This window comes from Papio anubis, unplaced genomic scaffold, assembly GCF_008728515.1.
Source record: "Papio anubis isolate 15944 unplaced genomic scaffold, Panubis1.0 scaffold81, whole genome shotgun sequence".
Lineage (NCBI taxonomy): Eukaryota > Metazoa > Chordata > Mammalia > Primates > Cercopithecidae > Papio > Papio anubis.
Genome location: NW_022168322.1, coordinates 245,761 through 265,721, shown reverse-complemented (window position 1 = coordinate 265,721; position 19,961 = coordinate 245,761). Strand labels below are relative to the sequence as shown.

Here is a 19,961-nt window from a genome sequence, read left to right as displayed (position 1 = left end):
TTCCACCAGCCTAGCAGTGGGAACTAACATTATGTTAAAAGTGGGAAATTGGCTGGGCAGCATGGCTCACTCCTGTAATCCCAACACTTCAGGAGGCCAAGGCAGGATGACAGCTTAAGGACAGGAGTTTGAGGTCAGCCTGGGCAACACAGCGAAACTCCATCTACACACACACACCACCCCCCCTATAAATTAGCCGGGGGCATGTTGTTCCTGCCTGTAGTCCCAGCTAGTAGAGGCTGAGGTGGGGGATGGTTTGAGCCCAGGAGTCCAAGGTTGCAATGAACCATGATCATGACACTGCATACCAGCTTGGGTGACAAGGTGAAACCCTGTCTCCAAAAATAAAAAATAAAAGTGTGTTGGCCAGGCACAGTGGCTCACGCCTGTAATCTCAGCACTTTGGGAGGCCGAGGTGGGCAGATCACCAGGTCAGGAGATTGAGACCATCCTAGCTAACAGGGTGAAACCCCATCTCTACTAAAAATACAAAAAATTAGCTGGGCATGGTGGCGAGTGCCTGTAATCCCAGCTACTCGGGAGGCTGAGGCAGAAGAATCGCTTGAACCTGGGAGGCGGAGGTTGCAGTGAGCCAAGATCGCGCCATTGCCCTTCACCCTGGGCAATAGAGTGAGACTCCATCTCAAAAAAAAACAAAAAAAAACAAAAAAAAAAACCAAAGTGTGAAATTGTTGGTCAGAATCTTCCTTAAATCATTTTTTTCCTTACAGCTCCCGTGTTCCTCTGTCTTGATAAGTAGACTCAATAGATAAGTAAATAAAATATGAAAGGCTTTTGAAGCTTTTGGATTACATGGACTAACACTTGCTACCTTTTATTTTGCTATTTTGAACATATTTTCATTTAAAAAGTCATTGTCATTCAGTTATCAGTTGAAATACTTTATTTAACTTATTTTAAAAATTGATTATAAACTTTTTATCTCAATTAGGTATTCTACCCTTAGATTTAACACTCATTTTTCCCGAGTATATTTTCTTTTCAATATACAAAGAAATGTATTTTCATAGAGTGTGTTGAATATTAGGAAAATCAAGAGTTCTGGTTCTGTCAGGTGCAGTATTTAGAGTGTTATTTTGATAAAATCCAGTTGCTCTGATATGGCTTGAAAATACTTGCTCCTTTGGAGTATATTTGCAGGGGAAAAACTGTGGCATAGGTAGAAATTCACCATAATGACTTGAATTGGTTTTATACATAATCATCTGAGGTTTTGATAGTGAGGTGGCTGTCTGGAGTGTCTTCGGATCCAACATACATGAAAACACAGGATTGCCAGGGTTCACACAAGGAGGCAGTTGTTCAGATTTCATTTCTGTGTCTAAATTTGAAAGTGAAGTACTTTTCTTGTCCTAAAAAACAAACATATAAAATCATTCTCCATTTTAAAGTTCTGAAAAAAATAAAATAAAATTCAGTCCCACCCACTTCCCTTTTTTAGAAATTCTGTTCTCTTGAGGGGATTGAATGTCAGGCCTCTGAGTCCAAGCTAAGCCATCATATCCCCTGTGACCTGCACGTATACATCCACATGGCCTGAAGCAAGTGAAGAACCACAAAAGAAGTGAAAATGGCCCGAAGCAAGTGAAGAATCACAAAAGAAGTGAAAATGGCCGGTTCCTGCCTTAACTGATGACATTACCTTGTGACATTCACTCTCCTGGCTCAGAACCTCCCCCACTGAGCACCTTGTGACCCCCACCCCTGCCCGCCAGAGAATAACCCCCTTTGTCTGTAATTTTCCATTACCAACCCAAATCCTATAAAACGGCCCCACCCCTATCTCCGATCGCGGACTCAGCCCGCCTGCACCCAGGTGATTAAAAAGCTTTATTGCTCACACAAAGCCTGTTTGGTGGTCTCTTCTCTTGACATTGAAGACTACCCTTAAAATCACATACACCTGTACACAGAGTGAACTTGTCAAAAATATGCATAAGGTAGCTTTTTAAACATTCTGTACTACAACTATGAGAATTTATTGAAAAGTCTGTAAATCATAGGGAAAATCTGAAAAGTCATAGTTAGAAGAGGAAGTACAGCTTTATTTTAGAGTGAAAAAGGAAAAAGATAAACATCCAGGGTTAGCCTGGGTATGTGGGCAGCCATTAAGCAACTAATTACACAGCTAACTGAATAATTACAATTGTGATAACTGCTATGAAGAAAAAAAATACAACATATTAATGGAGACACAATGGGGGTTCTAATCTAGTGCTGGGGGTTAGGGAAAGCCATGCCAATGAAGTACCATTCAATCTAAGATTGACTATAAAGCAAGGAAGTAAAAGATAGAGGTGGGGACAAAGTATGGCAAGTCAAATAAATTAGGGTGAAAATGTCATGAGATCAGAATAGAGAGCCAGGGGTCAGATCTCTCAGGGTTTTGTTGACTGTGTTTAAAATCTGAACCTTTATTGTAAAAGCAATGGAAAGCTATTGAAGGGTTTTAAGGAGAGGTGTGACATGATGTAATATAATTCTAGTAAAATTACTTTGGCTGTTGTTAGGGCCTGTGTGAATGTGGTGAGGAGCTGCAATAGTCCATGTGAGTAATGATGACAATATATAGTAGGTGGTAGCATGGAGATGGAGCAGATTTGTTTGTTTTGTTTTGTGTGTTTCTTTTTTGAGACAGAGTCTCGCTCTGTCATCCAGGCTGGACTGCAATGGTGCAATCTTGGCTCACTGCAACCTCCGCCTCCCGGGTTCAAGCAATTCTCCTGCCTCAGCCTCCCAAGTAGCTGGGATTACAGGCATGTACCACCATGCCCAGCTAATTTTGTATTTTTAGTAGAGATGGGGTTTCTCCATGTTAGTCAGCCTGGTCTTGAACTCCCAACCTCAGGTGATCCGCCCGCCTCAGCCTCCCAAAGTGCTGGAATTACAAGTGTGAACTACCTCCCAGCCTAATTTTTGTATTTTTAGTAGAGATGGGGGTTCACCATGATGGCCAGGCTGGTCTTGGACTCCTGACCAAGTGATCCACCTGCCTCGGCTTCCCAAAATGTTGGGATTACAGGTGTGAGCCACCGCGCCTGGCCAAATGAAATCAATTTTTATCACTATTTTATTTTATTTTTTGAGATGGAGTTTTGCTCTGTCGTCTAGGCTGGAGTGCAGTGGTGTAGTCTCAGCTCATTGTAACCTCTGTGTCCCAGGTTCAAGTGATTCCCCTGCCTCAGCCTCCAGAGTAGCTGGGACTACAGGTGCCTGCCAACACACCTGGCTAATTTTTGTGTTTTTAGTAGAAATGGGGTTTCACCATGTTGGTCAGGCTGTTCTTGAACTCCTGACCTCAGATGATCTGCCTGCCTCGGCTTTCCAAAGTGCTGGGACTACAGTCATGAGCCACCAGGCCTCACCAGATTTTATTATTTTCTTTTTTGCAGGTTTACCTCAATGTATGATCTTCCAGAATCAGTTCTGAAATTTACAGGTTAATAACACCTTATATTAGCAAATATGGTTTGCTAATATTCACTTAATACTCATACGTTTGTAGTTGGCAAAGCTGGAAATAGAACTCAGGTTCACTAAGCGTCATCAATGTTATTCTCATCAGATCTTGCTGTTTATTCTTTTTGATACTGCTTATTAATTTGTTTTAAATATTAACAACACAGATACTGGATAATAGTAAATCATAAGAATCATAAAATTTTGATGGTATCTCAACTGATCAGCTTTTCTCCAATTTTCTAGGTTTCCTCAGCACAGGGGAAAGCTTTATAGGTAGAAGGTGGCGGCCCTGTGACTTGTGGGGAAAAGTACCACTGTAATTTACTTTTATGGGCACCTAAGCAGGTTGCCCAGGGCAACTTGTAGATTTGTTGTTGTTATTAATACTATCTCCTTCAGTCACTGAGAACTCTTTTTTTTTTTTGAGATGGAGTTTCACTCTTGTTGCCTAGGCTGGAGTGCAATGGCATGATCTTGGCTCACTGCAACCTCCACCTCCCCGGTTCAAGTGATTCTCTTGCCTCAGCCTCCCAGGTAGCTGGGATTATAGGCATGCGTCACCACACCCAGCTAATTTTGTATGTTTAGTAGAGATGGGGTTTCTGCATGTTGGTCAGGCTGGTCTCGAACTCCTGTCCTCAGGTGATTCGCCTGCATCGGCCTCCCAAAATACTGGGTCCTAAATGCTGGGATTATAGGCGTGAGCCACAGCGCCCAGCTGAGAACTCTTTTTGTCATCAAATGACCTTCCTTAACTACTGGTTCTAGAATTCCAATCAGCTTTGGCTCAAAACATAATGCAGAAAATGAAATCTAGTCAAAACAGAAGACAAATTAGCTGATAAACTTTGTTGGCATAATTAGTACCGCAAAATCTGGAAAAGTTAAATCCTAAATTAAAATTTTTTTAGATTTCCAGGATAATTCACAAATGTTTATAGATTCTGAAACAAAAGGCCCATTGCTTTATACTTTACATCATAGACAACCACTGCAGTTTTCTTATTTGGGTTTCACCTTCTTCAAACCTGATATTCTTAAAATGTGGAGTTCAAATTGACTACAATTAAGAACGAAACAAACAGCCAATACAAAGAATGATAAAAGGATGAGTTTAAATTATCTGCCACATATGTCAACAACTTTTATTAAATGATAAAAAGGTTAAAATTGTAAATAATTTTACAGAAGAAATTACATCTTAAAATTGGCCTGTGAAAGTGGCTTGAAAGGTATAAAAATCTACCAGTAGCTGGTATTAGCTTTCTTAGTAATTTAATTTTCAGTTAAAGTTAGAGAAAGCCAGACCACCTTGACTTTTTGAAGTCCTTCGGTATAGATAAATATATACTTAAAAAGATAAATGAAAACAAGTCATTAGTTAATAATGCCCATCGCAGAAGCTGTAACTATAAAATTAAGATTTTTTTGATGTCACTGTTGATGTTAAATATAGTTAATAGAAAAGCAAAAATAAAAAAGGTCTAATTTTGAGGCACTCTTTTGTCTCTGCTCAGGCCCACCATCTTCCTTGCTAATGTTTACGTTTATTATTTATTTTTTCATTTATTGATTTACTTTTACCACAATTAGGGGACAGAGAATGAAACCTAAACTTTTCATTGCTTCTGTAAAGAGTGAATATAAATGTAAGATATCTTTCGCTCTTGTTGCCCTGGCTGCAGTTCAGTGGCGCAGTCTCATCTCACTGCAACCTCTGCCTCCCAGGTTCAAGCGATTCTCCTGCCTCAGCCTCCCAAGTAGCTAGGATTACAGGCGCGCGCCATCTCTCCCGGCTAATTTTTTGTATTTAGTAGAGACGGAGTTTCATCATGTAGGTCCGGCTGGTCTCGAACTCCTGACCTCAGGTGATCCACCCGCCTCGGCCTCCCAAATTACTGGGATTGCAGGCGTGAGCCCCGCGCCCGGTCACCATATCCTTTTTTAAAACAACTCCCTTCTTTGACAAAGTACAATTTAAGTATACAATTAACAAAGTACGTTTTTCTTGTTCAAAACCATCACTAACAGTTTGCAGTAGGGTATGAGTGCATACAATCCCGATGGTCTTTACACCTTTAGAGGCTATTCGGATTTAAGGAAACGTACATTTACATGTGTAAATGAAAAAGCTCAGTAGCTGCCTTGTAAAGTGTTTTTCGGGGTTGTGGGGTTGGGATTGGTAGGAGTAGGTGGTGCCTCAAATTATACCAACGAATACCAACATTCCCAAACATCTATCCCTCTGCCTAAACTCACCCAGTCGCGGTCTGTCATTTTCGCTATTTTCTTTGTTAATTTTTTCGGCAAAGTCAGTTTGCATGCAGTAGATGGCAAGAAAGCCGGTGAACGCCTAGGGACGTGGCGTTTTAACCGCAACCCAATTAAAGCAGCAAATAGAAGATGAATAGCTGGGTGGATCAGTATGTGTAAACCTATCCGTTTAATCCGGGGAGTTGTTTTCCCGGTGAAACCACGAATCCTTTCTGGAGGTTGCAACTCGTATCCATAGCAACTGGAAGTGGTCGCCGGCTCCCGGATGTTGTGGGGATCTGCGGCCGCCCGGCCCAGCTTCCTGCAGCCGCCCGGCGGCGCCCTGCGCTCCTCTTCGGGAGTGGTAGTTCTTCTCTTCACCGGTGCCTGGCAGGAGGCGCAAACGGGACTACGCGTCACGGCATGCACTGCGGCCCCCAGCCGGTCACCGCCTGTGGGCTGCAGACGCCTGCGAGCAGGTTGTTGTTTTTATAAGAGGCGTCATTGGCGCCCGAGCTGTGACCGCCGCCACTGGGGCAGCCAGCACAATTGGGCGGAGGTGGCGTTGCCCCTTCAGGTACTGTACTAGGAGGGCTTAGACCCCGGGAGGGGGTTTGTGCCGACTGTCTGAGTCCCTGGCCGACACCTTCGGCTCCGTAGAGGAGCAGTGGCGTGGTCCGCCTCCTAGGCTGGGGCTGCTCGGGCGGGGACTTGACGCCTGGCGTCAGCGGCCGCACGGGCGACCTCCTCGGGCCGTGCGCGAGTCCACAGTCCCGGAGGCCCGAGCTGGCCCCTGGGGCATCCGGTCCGGTGGTCTTGCAGCCTCCAAACCCCGTGTGCTATACTGAGCTGCGCGCCAACAGTGGGAGAGCGGACGGCCTGGGGCACCCTCCTTCCTTCACTGGGCAGGCTCTGAGGTGCTGGTCGGTCTGGACTGATGAAAATCCATATGGTAAGATGTTATGTGCGTCACCCTGCCGGGTTTAATGCCAGCCTGTCTTTTGATGACGTTTGAGCCCCCGTGATGTCAGGAATAGAAAGATTAAATATTAAATAATGCCCGGCTACTTCCGCTGGCACGCCAGCCTGATGATGATCAAATACCTCTCCATACCCTTCTCCAACTCACTGGCCTCCTTTAGCTTTGGTCTTCCTAACCGATTTGTCCTCATTAGCAGCTGCCTTATGCAGTGCCTTGTACGCGTTATGTTTAGCACTATTGGGAGCTCCAAGTAAGGTATTTTGTTGAGTGATGAGATGTGTACTGTTCTGCTCTACTTTTATTGAAAAACACAGTGGGGAATTCTTGTAGCTAGAATAGCTAACTATAGTACTATGAATTTTAGATTTGTCTCCTCCAGTCTACAGGTTAGTGCTTGAAATGTCGCAATTAACGCATCGTATCTTTTAAGATTAGAATCTTATTGGGCCCCACACGTCTCTGGGTATTTATCACACACACCCAATGTGAATGGTTTACTGTTGTTTTCTGAGCTCAGGTCATATAGCGGAAGATGGAGATGGTGAGGGTATTATTTTTATGCATAATTTTTTTTTTTTTTTGAGACGGGCTTTCGCTCTTGTTGCCCAGGCTGGAGTGCAGTGGCGCGATCTCGGCTCACTGCAACCTCTGCCTTCCGGTTTCAAGCGATTCTCCTGCCTCAGCCTCCCGAGTATCTGGGATTACAGGTGCCCGCCACCACGCCTGGCTAATTTTTGTATTTTTAGTAGAGACGGGGGTCTCACCATGTTGGCCAGGCTGGTCTCGAACTCCTGACCTCGTGATCCGCCGGCTTCGGCCTCCCAAAGTGCTGGGATTACAGGCGTGAACCCCCGCGCCCAGCCTTAATTCATAATTTTTAACCTTTTACGCTAAGGACGGAATTTCAATCAAAAAAGTATTAAAAATCAGCCCAAATACAATTTAAAGGTGTGGGAAATACTTGTTCTTATATGAAAACCATTTAGAAAATAGTGTAATTGCAATTTTGTAAACCATGGAACAAAAAGTGAACATAATTCTTTTAGAAATGACTTAAAGGGCCCAGAACGGTGGCTCATGCCTGTAATCCCAGCACTTTGGGAGGCCCATACAGGTGGATCACCTGAGGTCAGGAGTTCGAGACCAGCCTGGACAACAAGGTGAAAACCTGTCTCTACTAAAAATACAAGAATTAGCTGGGCGTGGTGGCGTGCGCCTGTAATCCCAGCTACTTGGGAGGCTGAGGCAGGAGAATTACTTGAACCCGGAGGTGGAGGTTGCAGTGAGCCAAGATCTGGCCACTGCACTCCAATCTGGGTGACACAGTGAGACTATCTCAAAAAAAAAACAAAAAACCAAAAACCAAAAAAAAAAAAACCAGAAAAGAAATAAAGGCTATTCACACTTATGAAAGTGTAGATAGTGAAACTAGAAATGATTTTTCTTGTACTTTCCTGTACTTTTCAAGTTTTCTGTAGAAAAAACTTTTAAAAAAGGATGCAAGTATTAACAGCACTTTGAGAGTTTGTATATCATTTTTTTCACTTTCTAGTGGAAAGCACCCCCCTTATGCAAAAAAAAAAAAAAAAAAGGCAGCAATTCCAGTTATGGACTCTGTGAACATTACTTTAAAAAGAAAATAAGGGCCTACTGCGGTGGTTTATGCCTGTAATCCCAGGACTTTGGGAAGCCAAGGCAGGCAGATCACTTGAGGTCAGGACTTCAAGACCAGCCTGGCCAACATGGCAAAAACCCGTCTTTTTTTTTTTTTTTTTTGAGACGGAGTCTCGCTCTGTCGCCCAGGCTGGAGTGCAGTGGCCGGATCTCAGCTCACTGCAAGCTCCGCCTCCCGGGTTCCCGCCATTCTCCTGCCTCAGCCTCCCGAGTAGCTGGGACCAGAGGCGCCGCCACCACGCCCGGCTCATTTTTTATGTTTTTAGTAGAGACGGGGTTTCACCGTGTTAGCCAGGATGGTCTCGATCTCCTGACCTCGTGATCCGCCCATCTCGGCCTCCCAAAGTGCTGGGATTGCAGGCTTGAGCCACCGCGCCCAGCCAATTTTTTGTATTTTTAGTAGAGACAGGGTTTCACTATGATCTCGATCTCCTGACCTCGTGATCCGCCCGCCTCACCCTCCCAAAGTGCTGGGATTACAGGCGTGAGCCACCGCGCCCGGCTAAAACCCCATCTTGACTAAAAATACAAAAATTAGCCGGGCGTGGTGGCAGGTGCCTGTAATCCCAGCTATTTGGGAGGCTGAGGCAGTAGAATCGCTTGAACCTGGGAGGCAGAAGTTGCAGTGAGCCAAGATCATGCCACTGCACTCTAGCCTGGGTGACAGAATGAGACTATCTCAAAAAATCCAAATAAGCAGTAACAGTAAAAAACACAGGCAAAGTCCCTGTTGTTACATCTGCAGACTATATTAATTTAAGCGTAAATTATTTGGAGAGTAGGGACAATAAATGAATTAGTTGGACTGGAAGAAAATAACAGATCTGACAATGAGTAGCATTTGTAGATCTCATTTTATTTTTTGGAGAAGATGTCTTGCTCTGTCACCTAGTCTGGAGTGCAGTGGCCTGGACACGAGTTACTGCAGTCTTCTGGGCTCAAGTGATCCTCCCAACCCAGCCTCCCAAATAGCTGGGGCCACAGGCACATGTCACCAGGCCTAGGTCTGTTTAATGTATTTTTTTTGAGACAGAATCCTGCTCTATTATATGGTAGCTCAGCCTTGGCTCACTGCAACCTCTGCCTCCTAGTAGCTGGGATTACAGTGTGATTCAAGCTGGGTTCAAGCATGATTCTTGTGCCGTAGCCTCCGAGTAGCTGGGATTACAGACATGTGACACCATGCCCCTCTAATTTTTTTTTTTTTTTGAGATGGAGTTTCGCTCTTGTTGCCTAGGCTGGAGTGCTGTGGCAAGATCTTAGCTCACCGCAACCTCCGCCCCCTGGGTTCAAGTGATTCTTCCGTCTCAGTTTCCTGAGTAGCTGGGATTACAGGCATGCGCCACCACGCCCGGCTAATTTTGTATTTTTAGTAGAGACAGAGTTTTTCCATGTTGGTCAGGCTGGTCTCGAACTCCCGACCTCTGGTGGTCCACCCGCCTCGGCCTCCCAAAGTGCTGGGATTACAGGTGTGAACCACTGCCCCGACCTAATTTTTGTATTTTTAGTAGAGACTGGATTTTGCCATGTTGGCCAGGCTGGTTGTGAAGTCCTGGCCTCAAGTGATCTGTCCACCTTGGCCTCCCAAAGTGCTGGGATTACAGGTGTGAGCCACTGTACCCAGCCTAATTTTTTAAGTTTTTTCTTTTTTTTTCTTTGAGATGGAGTCTCACTCTGTCACCCAGGCGTGATCTCAGCTCACTGTAACCTCCACCTCCCAGGTTCAAGCAATTCTCTTGGCGTCAGCGTCCCGAGTAGCTGAGATTACAGGCACACACCACCATGCCTGGCTAATTTTTGTATTTTTAGTAGAGGTTGGATTTCACCATGATGGCCAGGATGGTCTCGATCTCCTGAACTTGTGATCCACTTGCCTGGGCCTCCCAAAGTGCTGGGATTACAGGTGTGAGCCACCGCGCCCGGCCCTAATTTTAAAATGTTATATAGAAGCAGGGTCTTGCTATGTTGCCCAGGCTGGTCTCTGAACTCCTGGGTTCAAGCGATTTTCCTGCCTTAGTCTCCCAGGGTTGGATACAGGCATGAGAACTCCATGTCTGGCCTATGCATCCCATCTTTTGATCTGGTTTCTTTTCACCTTGTACAGTGAAATCAGAGGCAAAAGTGCTTAGCTTTTCTTCACTTAAGGCTGGACAATCTTAAACTTGTTAACATTGAATCACTTTGAGTACCATGTTTTATATGTTTGATATTTTGGCTTATGTCTGTTTTTGTTTTATTTTTTGTTATGGTTATATTGGATATGGACTGGTAAATAGTGTAATCAATCGTTAGTCCACATTTTGTTTTCTGTTGTAAAGGGCTACATTGTTTTTCCATATTAATATACAGTACATTTTTTTTGCTACTATCTGCCTCTTAAAAATTAAGGGGGTTTACCTTAACGCCAAGTGTCAGTTGACACTTGATTAAAAAAAAATCTATTCAAGTGTTTTAGAAAAAACACTTTTAACACTGTTGTTTTTCAGGTTACGGTGTTCATACTTTATTTTCTTACGTTGCCTTCTTTGGAGCTTGCCTACTGCAAATGTCAGTTTCTTTTCAATATTTTTTTATCTTATAATTTTGTATATTCTGTGTACTGAGTTGGCTCAATATGTTATTAGGCTTTGGGTCTATTCACAGGGCATAAGAAAAATTCCAAATTGATTAACGTGTCTGATTTACTAACTCCTTCCACAGTGTGTTGTTGTATGGGTTGTATAATTATATTCTTATTCAAGATAAAGAAAGACTTTAAAAAATTAGGTGTATATGAACTGCTAAAATCATGGAAGTAGTCGTTTTTGAACATGTTAAGAACATGAACACAGCAGCAAGGCCTGTTAAGCCCAAGGTACTTTAAACAAAAAATGCAGACTCATCTAACAATGCAGAACTGTTGGAGGCTGAATTATGTTTGTTTCTTTGTGGTGAAGATGAGGAAGTTGCAGTATTGTCAGTGATAAAGGATTACATTTTCACACATTTCCTTCCTGACAGTTCCATAATTTTAACTAGGCTAAAACACTTGGTTTCAAAGGTCGTTTGCAATGTATTGTACCAGATAAACTTGGCCGTATTTTCTCTCAATTTGAGTTCTAAGATTAAATTCAGCCCTATAATATGGGAAGGATTACAATTAAGTGATGAATAAAGGGATTTTTTTCCCCAAAGGGCATTTAATGTGTGGAAAGCTCTTGAATTACCTGAGGAAGTATTAGAAAATAAGAAGTGTGAGTTAAGTTTTTTTTTTTCTGTCATCACAGGAAGCCTGAAATCTTTTTTTTTTTTTTTTTTTTTTTCAGTACTTATCTAAATCACTATTCTTTTAAAATCTTACAAAATCTTACTTCTGGTTCATATTGCCAGCGTGTTGAAATGTAAAAAGAGCATTGGGTTGGAAATCAGAGACTTTTTAATGATGTTGAGCAAGTGATTATTTATAATTTTCTGTTCATTTTCATTTGGAATTTGTAAATAATAGCAAGCTGCCTTTATGGGGGTATTTGTGATGATGAAATCAGATACGAAAATGAAATTGCTTTGTAAGTCACGGAGTTACCTACTCAGGTGAAGTGTTATTGTACTGCATAAGTGCATTTACATGAAGCACTTATATATTTGAAGTGTGATGATGGGATAAATACTTTTTGACTGGGAAGTTTGATGAAGAAAAAAAGTCAAGTGGGGTATTCATTTGGTTTCTTGGTAGAACTTGGTGGCTTTTTCCAGACTGAAGGAAACGCGGCTCCTCTCCTGACTGTGACTTTGCACTCTGTTGCATTGAATGTCCCGAAACTGGAGTGTACTTCTGTGATTGAGCTTTTAATTTTGGTTTTGATTTGTTTTAATCTCACTTCTATAAGTGTAAGAAAGGTCATCAGTCTAGTTTGACAATAGGAAGTAGCTATTGTTTTTAATACTCAAATGGATCTTTTTTTTTTCTTTTTTTTTCTTTTTTAGACGGAGTCTTGCTCTGTCGCCCAGGCTGGAGTGCAGGGGCGTGATCTAGGCTCACTGTAAGCTCCGCCTCCCGGGTTCACGCCATTCTCCTGCCTCAGCCTCCCGAGTAGCTGGGATTACAGGCATGCACCACCACACCTGGCTAATTTTTGTATTTTTAGTAGAGACAGAGTTTTGCCATGTTGGCCAGGCTAGTCTTGAACTCCTGACCTCAGGTGATTCGCCTGCCTCGGTCTCCCAAAGTGCTGGGATTACAGGCATAAGCCACTGCACCTGGCAGTAGTGTGTTTTTAGGGAGGGACAGGGAAGTTTGAAAAATGGCACTATAGAAAGCTGTTGCATACCACAGTAATTAAAACAGCGTTGTAGTGGTTCAGGAATAGAAAATAGATCAGTGGAACAGAATGGAGAACACAGAAATGGATTAATAAATGTGTGGGACTTTATATGACAAAAGGTGGCATTTCAAATTATAGAAAAAGTATGGAATATTCAATATTTGGTTTAATTTTCACTTCACACCAAAAGAAAAAAAAATCTAAATGCATGAATTAAACAGCTAAATGTAAAAGCCAAAAACTCTGGAAGTATTAGTAGAAAATATAGGAGAATAATTTTATAATCTCGGGAGCAGGAAAAGCTTTCTAAAACAAGATACGAAATCTAGATACTATAAAGGACACCCTGTTTTCCAGCCTCTACATTGACTGTATAAAATTTGAAACATAGTAGAAGATACTTTAAAAATGTTTGAAGCATGCTAGAACATTAATTCGTGACCCAACTTGAAAAGAACTACAAATCAGTAATGATAATCTGATAGGAAAGTGAACACATGAATATAGATGCTTCACAGAAAAGGAGATGAGGATAGCCAGTCAACACAAGATGCACAGCCCCACTGAAGTCTTCTGGGAAGTGCAGATTAAGGAATTCATTATTTTGCTCATGAGATGAGCAGAAATTAAAGATGGTTGTTACTCTGTTGGTGGGATTGTGGAGAAATAGGTACTTTCATATGTTGTTGGCAGCAACTTTGTACTACCTTTGGGAGAGCAATTTAGCAATATCTATAGTTGTTTTAGTTGTTTTTTGAGATGGAGTTTCACTGGAGTGCTCCTGGCCTTATTTATTTATTTTTGAGATGGAATCTGGCTCTGTAACCCAGAACTTAGTGCAGTGGTGTGATCTCGGCTCACTGCAACCCCTGCCTCCCAGCCTCAAGTGATTCTCCTGCCTCAGCCTCCCAAGTAGCTGGGATTACAGGCACGTACTACCACGCCTGGCTAACTTTTGTATTTTAGTAGAGATGGGGTTTCACCATGTTGGTCAGGCTGATCTTGAACTCCTGACCTCATGATCCACCCACTTCAGCTGGGATTATAGGTGTGACTCAACGTCCAGCCTTTTTGTTTGTTTGTTTTGAGACAGAGTCTCGCTTTGTTGTCCAGGCTGGAGTGCGGTGGTGTTACCTCGGCTCACTGCAACCTCCGCTTTCTGGGTTCAAGCAGTTCTCGTGCCTCAGCCTCCCAAGTAGCTGGGATTACAGGCTCCTGCCACCATGCCTAGCTTTGTATTTTTAGTAGAGACGCCAGGCTGGTCTCAAGTGATCCTCCCAAAGTGCTGGGATTACAGGTGTGAGCTACCATGCCTGGCTCATTTGTTGTATTTTTAATAGAGATGGGGCTTCACCATGTTTCCCAGGCTGGTCTCAAACTTGTGAGTTCAAGCAATTTGCCCAGCTCTGCCTCCCAAAGTATTGGAATTACAGGCATAAGCCACCGGGCCCGACCTGTGGCTTTTCATGGAGTTCTTAGAACGTCAGTTGTCTGTGCTGTTGGGCTTTCTACTTTCTCTACCTTTTGGAATGTCTTCACTTTCCAGTCCCTTTTACCTAGATAATTTGAATTACTCTCTGAAGGCTCCACCTATTTCTCATGAGTTACAGACATCTGCTTCTTAAGGATCTGTTTTATCAGTTTCATTTTGATTTTTTAGATATTAATTCAGTTTGATTGACGGAAGTCTTGCTGTGTCACCCAGGCTGGAGTGCAGTGGCACAATCTTGGCTCACTGGGTTCAAGCGCTTCTTCTGCCTCAGCCTCCTGAGTAGTTGAGACTATAGGTGCCCACCACCAGGCCCGGCTAATTTTTTTTTTTTTTTTTTTTGTATTTGTAGTAGAGACGGGGTTTCACCATGTTGTCTAGGCTGGTCTCGAGCTCCCGACCTCAGGTGATCCACCTGCCTCGGCCTCCCAAAATGCTGGGATTACAGGCATGTGCCACTATGCTCAGCCTTTTTTTTTTTTCTTTTTTTTTTTTTTTTTTTTTTTTTTTTTGGGACAGAGTTTCTTGCTCTTGTTGCATAGGCTGGAGTACAATGGCTCAATCTTGGTTCACTGAAACCTCCACCTCCCGGGTTCAGGTGATTCTCCTGCCTCAGCCACCCAAGTAGCTGGGATTACACGTGCGTGCCACCACTCCCGAGTGATTTTTTGTATTTAGTAGAGACAGGGTTTCACGATGTTGGTCAAGCTGGTCTCGAACTCCTGACCTCAGGTGATCCACCTGCCTCGGCCTCCCAAAGTGCTGGGATTAGAGGCATGAGCTACTATGCCCGGCCTAACAGTTGGTCTTTTTAATATTTAGCTTATCTCTAGGTGTTTCATTCCATATAACTAAATCTCAGTTGTGTTCAGGCACAAAAAAGATGGAAAACTACTCATTCATTCTTCACAACTGTTTTCAGCACCTCAAGGAGGCCTTCCCTAACCATCCTATTTAACATTCCAGTTCTTGCACCATCCCCACCCCTACTGTGCCCTCACTTTTTTCTCCATGGCACTGGGCACCAGCTGGCTCACTCTGTCTTTAAAAAGTACTTTTCTTCACGGGAGGTTTTTCTTTTGTTTTTGTTTTCTTTCTTTCAGTCCTGTGTCTTCAGGACTTAGAAGAGTTCATGGCACATAGTAGGTACTCAATAATCATATGTTGAATGAATAAATGCAGTTTCATGTTCCACATGAGGATAGGCTCATTTGAAATATTTCCATAGGTTTATTAGACAAAAAGTAGACTTTCAGAAAGTTTTCATGCCTGGCACAGTGGTTCACACCTGTAATCCCAGCACTTTAGGAGGCTGAGGCAGGCAGATCACGAGGTCAAGAGATCGAGACCATCCTGGCCAACATGGTGAAATCCATCTCTACTAAAAGTACAAAAATTAACTGGGCATGGTGGTGCGTGCCTGTAATCCCAGCTACTTGGGAGGCTGAGGCAGGATAATCTCTTGAACCTGGGAAGTAGAGGTTGCAGTGAGCCGAGATCACGCCACTGCACTGTAGCCTGAAGACAGAGTGAGACTCTGTCTCAAAAAAAAAAAAGTTTTCATTAGTTGGGATCTTGTATCCTCTTCCCTTTCTCAAGTGATGTATTTTAAAGCAGACATTTTCGTATCCTTTGGCGGAGGTAAAAGACCCAGACCTTTTGAAAAGCATTTTAGAAATACGTTCTTAAAAGCACTCCAAAATGACTCTTATCTTTGGTCACGTGACAGTACAGCTGCACTTTGGGGCCTTTGCCTATATCCTGTTGGTTGCCTCACTTCGGAATTGTAGACGTGTGGGAGAATAATGCTCCCATTCTTCTCTATCTTGTCTAGTTCTAGAAGATATGGTGATGGAAACCTTACCTTTTTCATAGTAAAATGTAGCTACTCAGGAATGATGAGGGGCACTGTCATATCAGGTAATACTCACTCCAGTTATATTTTATGAGGTAAAATTGATATTGTTGTTTGGTTATTCTTATAGATTTTGACAGCCTCCACCAAAGTGTTTTAAAATGACTTACTTAGTCTATAACTCTTCCCTGAATTCAGTCTCCGGACACCTACTTGATGTTTCCTCTTGGATGTGATAATAACAGTCTCAGATTTAAAATGCTCTAAATCAATTTACTGATTTTCTTTTCTTCCTTTTTCTTTTTTTCCAAGATGAGAGTCTTGTTCTGTCTCCTAGGCTAGAGTGCAGTGGCGTGGTCGCGGCTCACTGCAACCTCCGCCTCCTGGGTTCGGGCAATTCTCCTGCCTCAGCCTCCCGAGTAGCTGGGACTACAGGCATCCACCATACCACCTGGCCAATTTTTGTATTTTTAGTAGAGACAGGGTTTCACCATGTTGGCCAGGCTGGTCGTGAACTCCTAACCTCAAGTGATCCGCCCACCTCGGCCTCCTAAAGTGCTGGAATTGGATTATCACAGTAGCTACGCAAATGAACTTCTTGCTTCTGCCTTTGCTCCCCGACAATTCTGTCCCAATAGGTAGCCAGAGTGATCTTTTATTCCTTTTCTCAAAACCCGTCTGTAACTTTTAGTTTTCGCTCAGAGTAAAAAGCTAAAATGCTTTTTAAAAGGAATCTTAGGATCTGTAAGCCCTACTCAATCTGTCCCCTTGCCCACCCTATTATCTTGTGTTTAATCTTGTCTTCCTCTCACCTGCTAGGTGATCCACACAGGCCTCCTTGCTGTTTCTCAAAGGTAGAGCTTTGATCCCAACTTTATACCTACTATTCATTTGGTCTTAAATGCTCTTCCTCCAGTTAACTGTATATAATGGCGCCTCACTCATTCAAATCTTTGCTCACATATACTTTAGCAATGAAGCTTCCGCTGACCACCCTTTTTAGAATTAAACTTCTCTATTCCAGCATAAATCTATCCTAGAATAAATCTCTTCAAATATTTTACAGGGTTTGACTCTTTTTGTCGACATAAGTCTAAGGTTTTTGACCTGAATGTGTGGTGACTCTTGCTTATAATGGCCATATTGTTTTTGGCTACTGCAATTCTGTGAGTTAGCAGAAATAGGAGGAGCAGCAAGAAGATGATTTCAGTATTGTAGCTGTTGTGTGTTAAACACTTTGAGAGACCTGCAAGTGGACATCAAAAGCAATTGGAAATATATGACTGGAGATCGAGTTAAAATAAACTACTCTGAGGAATAAAAGGAAGCCTGAGCCTAAACAGAACTTCAAGTTTATTGTCTTCACAAAATATTCTTTGTTTTATAACTGTATGATTTCTTAGCCTTTGTAGCTGTCCTATATTCTTCTTATGTCTAAATTATTAGTAAAGCTCTTAAAATGAGGGGAGGGTTTATACATTTACCAATGGTCAGAATAATGGGAGAGGCTCATGGACTTCTCCAGAATTTTGAGTTCTTTTTTTTTTGGAGGTGTAGTCTCACTCTGTTGCCCAGGCTGGAGTGCAGTGGCATGATCTTGGCTCACTGCAGCCTCCTCCTCCTGGTTTCAAGCGATTCTTCTGATTCAGGCTCCCTAGTAGCTGAAACTACAGGTGCGCATCAGCATGCCCGACTAATTTTTGTGTTTTTAGTAGATATGGTGTTTCACTATATGGCCAGGTTAGTCTCAAACTCCTGACCTCGTGATCTGCCCGCCTCTGTCTCCCAAAGTGCTGGGATTACAGGTGTGAGCCGCTGCACCCAGCCTAATTTTGAGTTCTGTAAAGAACAATTAACTGCACTATCCCCCAGACGTGGTTACCTTTCTTGTTTATTGATTGCTTAATATGTATTTAGCATTCACTCAGTATGTGTTGGGAATACATTATAGGCTGGTAAACAAGCAATTACAGCACAATGTTCTGTATTAAGTGCTAGATGCAGAAAATAATAGAGTCTTAGGGATGGGGTCAAGGGATGGCTCTCAAAGGAAGTGAACCATTAGCTGAGATAAGCACAGGAGTTTGGATGCTGGTAAAGGGACGGGCAACTGATCAGAATATATAAAGCCCTGGAGTAAAGACAAAGCCAAGCATTTTGAGGGGAACTGAGAAGGTTGGGCAAAGAGGGAATGAATTAAAAGAGATGAAAGCTAGAGATAAAAGACTTGATATTCAAGGCTTGGGGCATTATCTTGAAGAAAATCTTAACATTTTAAAGGAATGACATAATGAGATTAACATTTTAAGATCTCTAGCTATAATGGGGAGGTTCAAACTGCCAGGGGGCTTTCATATTCATTGTGTCTAGGACAGGGCTTAAAAAGTTATTATTTTTTTTCTTGCTTTGATTGTAGTATGCGCCCAACATTTTGAGAACAGCTGAATTAATAGGGTTCTTTAGGAAGCCTGTTAATTTTGCTTATCTAAATTGTCATGGTGGTGTTAGGGCCAGCGGGAAATCTTTTTTTCTCATTTGGGCTGGTTGGTGTTACCAAAATATCAGGGGTTTGGTCTAGGTCCTGCTGCTTGCCGCTCAGGAAGCCAATCACAGAGATGAGTATTGCCAGAGAAGAAGGCTTTAATTGGGTGCTGCAGCCAAGGAGATGGGAGATCAGTCTCAAATCCATCTCTGACTGACTGAAATTAGAGGTTTATATAGCAGAGAAGAAATGTAACCATGTGTGGGCAAACAGGAATTAGAGAGGGGTGAGAAAGAAGTTTGTCAACAGGCAGCAGGTGGTCAGTTAAGCAATCATGCAGGGTCTGGCTTCTCATTGTCATCTGTTAAGTAAGCTTCAGCTTCTTGATCCTATCTAGGAGGCCTTATGGTTTGTTTCCTAAGAAAGGAGCTTAGATAACACAAATAGAGCTTTCTCAAGTTTTAAGACTGAGAGGATCAATTTCTGTATTTGTTCAAAGAAACCATAAAAGTTCTGTGGGATAACTGGCTGGTTTCAATGTTATCTTTCCCTCAAGGAAGTAAACAAAGCATTAAACGGGGGCCTGATTGAAGTGGGCTTTTTGATTTGAGAAATTCAAGTATGGTAAGTTCTCCCAAGTCAGTAATATATTTTACTTTTTTTTGAAATCTGTTTGTTAGAAGATGGGATCAGGCAAAGGGAAGGAGGGAAGCTTTCACACAGTTGAGAAAGAATGCTTTTTAGGCTTCAGGCAGTTTTCTTTCTTTCTGTTTTTTTTTTTTTTTTTTGAGACGGTGTCTCGCTCTGTTGCCCAGGCTGGAGTGCAGTGGCACGATCTCGGCTCACTGCAAGCTCTGCCTCCCAGGTTCACGCCATTCTCCTCCCTCAGCCTCCCCAGTAGCTGGGACTACAGGCACCTACCACCACGCCCGGCTAATTTTTTGTATTTTTAGTAGAGACGGGGTTTCACTGTGTTAGCCAGGATGGTCTCCATCTCCTGACCTCGTGATCCGCCCGCCTCGGCCTCCCAAAGTGCTGGGATTAGAGGCATGAGCCAGCGCTCCCAGTGGCTTCAGCCAGTTTTCTTATCACAAAGCCCTCACCTACTTCTGATTTCATATAGAATTTTTCCAGTTACCCAGTCACTTAAACCGGAAACCTGGGAGCTATCCTACACTTTCGCCCTTCTACAGTTGGTTATTCAGTCCTTTAATAAAATAATCTTTAGGCTGGGTGCAGTGGCTCACGCCTGTAATCCCAGCACTTTGTGAAGCTGAGATGGGTGGATCACTTGAGCCCAGGAGTTCGAGACCAGCCTACCAACCTAGCAAGTCCCCGACTCTTAAGGAAATTAGCTGGGCAGGGTGGCACATATCTGCATAGTCCTAGCTACTTGGGAGACTGAGGTGGGAGCATCTACTTGAGCCTGGGAATTCAAGGCT

At 42.9% G+C, this 19,961-nt stretch overlaps 2 protein-coding genes across 13 annotated transcripts in view; one reads left to right on the top strand and one right to left on the bottom strand.

Moving 5' to 3' along the window:
* Positions 1-886: 886 nt before the first annotated feature.
* Positions 887-6,031, bottom strand: LOC116273521 (uncharacterized protein C15orf65). The gene is made up of 2 exons (XM_031662628.1): positions 5,743-6,031; positions 887-1,373 (listed from the first exon to the last, which is right to left on the bottom strand). Exons 1-2 carry the CDS (start codon positions 5,758-5,760, stop codon positions 1,026-1,028), a joined length of 366 nt encoding a protein of 121 aa, XP_031518488.1. The 5' UTR covers positions 5,761-6,031; the 3' UTR covers positions 887-1,025.
* Positions 6,032-6,156: 125 nt separating this feature from the next.
* LOC116268511 (cell cycle progression protein 1) overlaps positions 6,157-19,961 on the top strand; it is an 89,862-nt gene continuing 76,057 nt past the window's right edge. For 6 of the 12 annotated variants that reach the window (XR_004181834.1, XM_031662616.1, XM_031662620.1 and 3 more), the window contains exon 1: positions 6,219-6,313. The gene's annotated coding sequence lies outside the window, so the exon portion shown is untranslated. Of the gene's footprint in view, positions 6,689-15,921; positions 16,103-19,961 lie in introns of those variants that run through there. The other 6 variants (XM_031662617.1, XM_009210225.2, XM_031662613.1 and 3 more) reach the window with 6 other exon arrangements.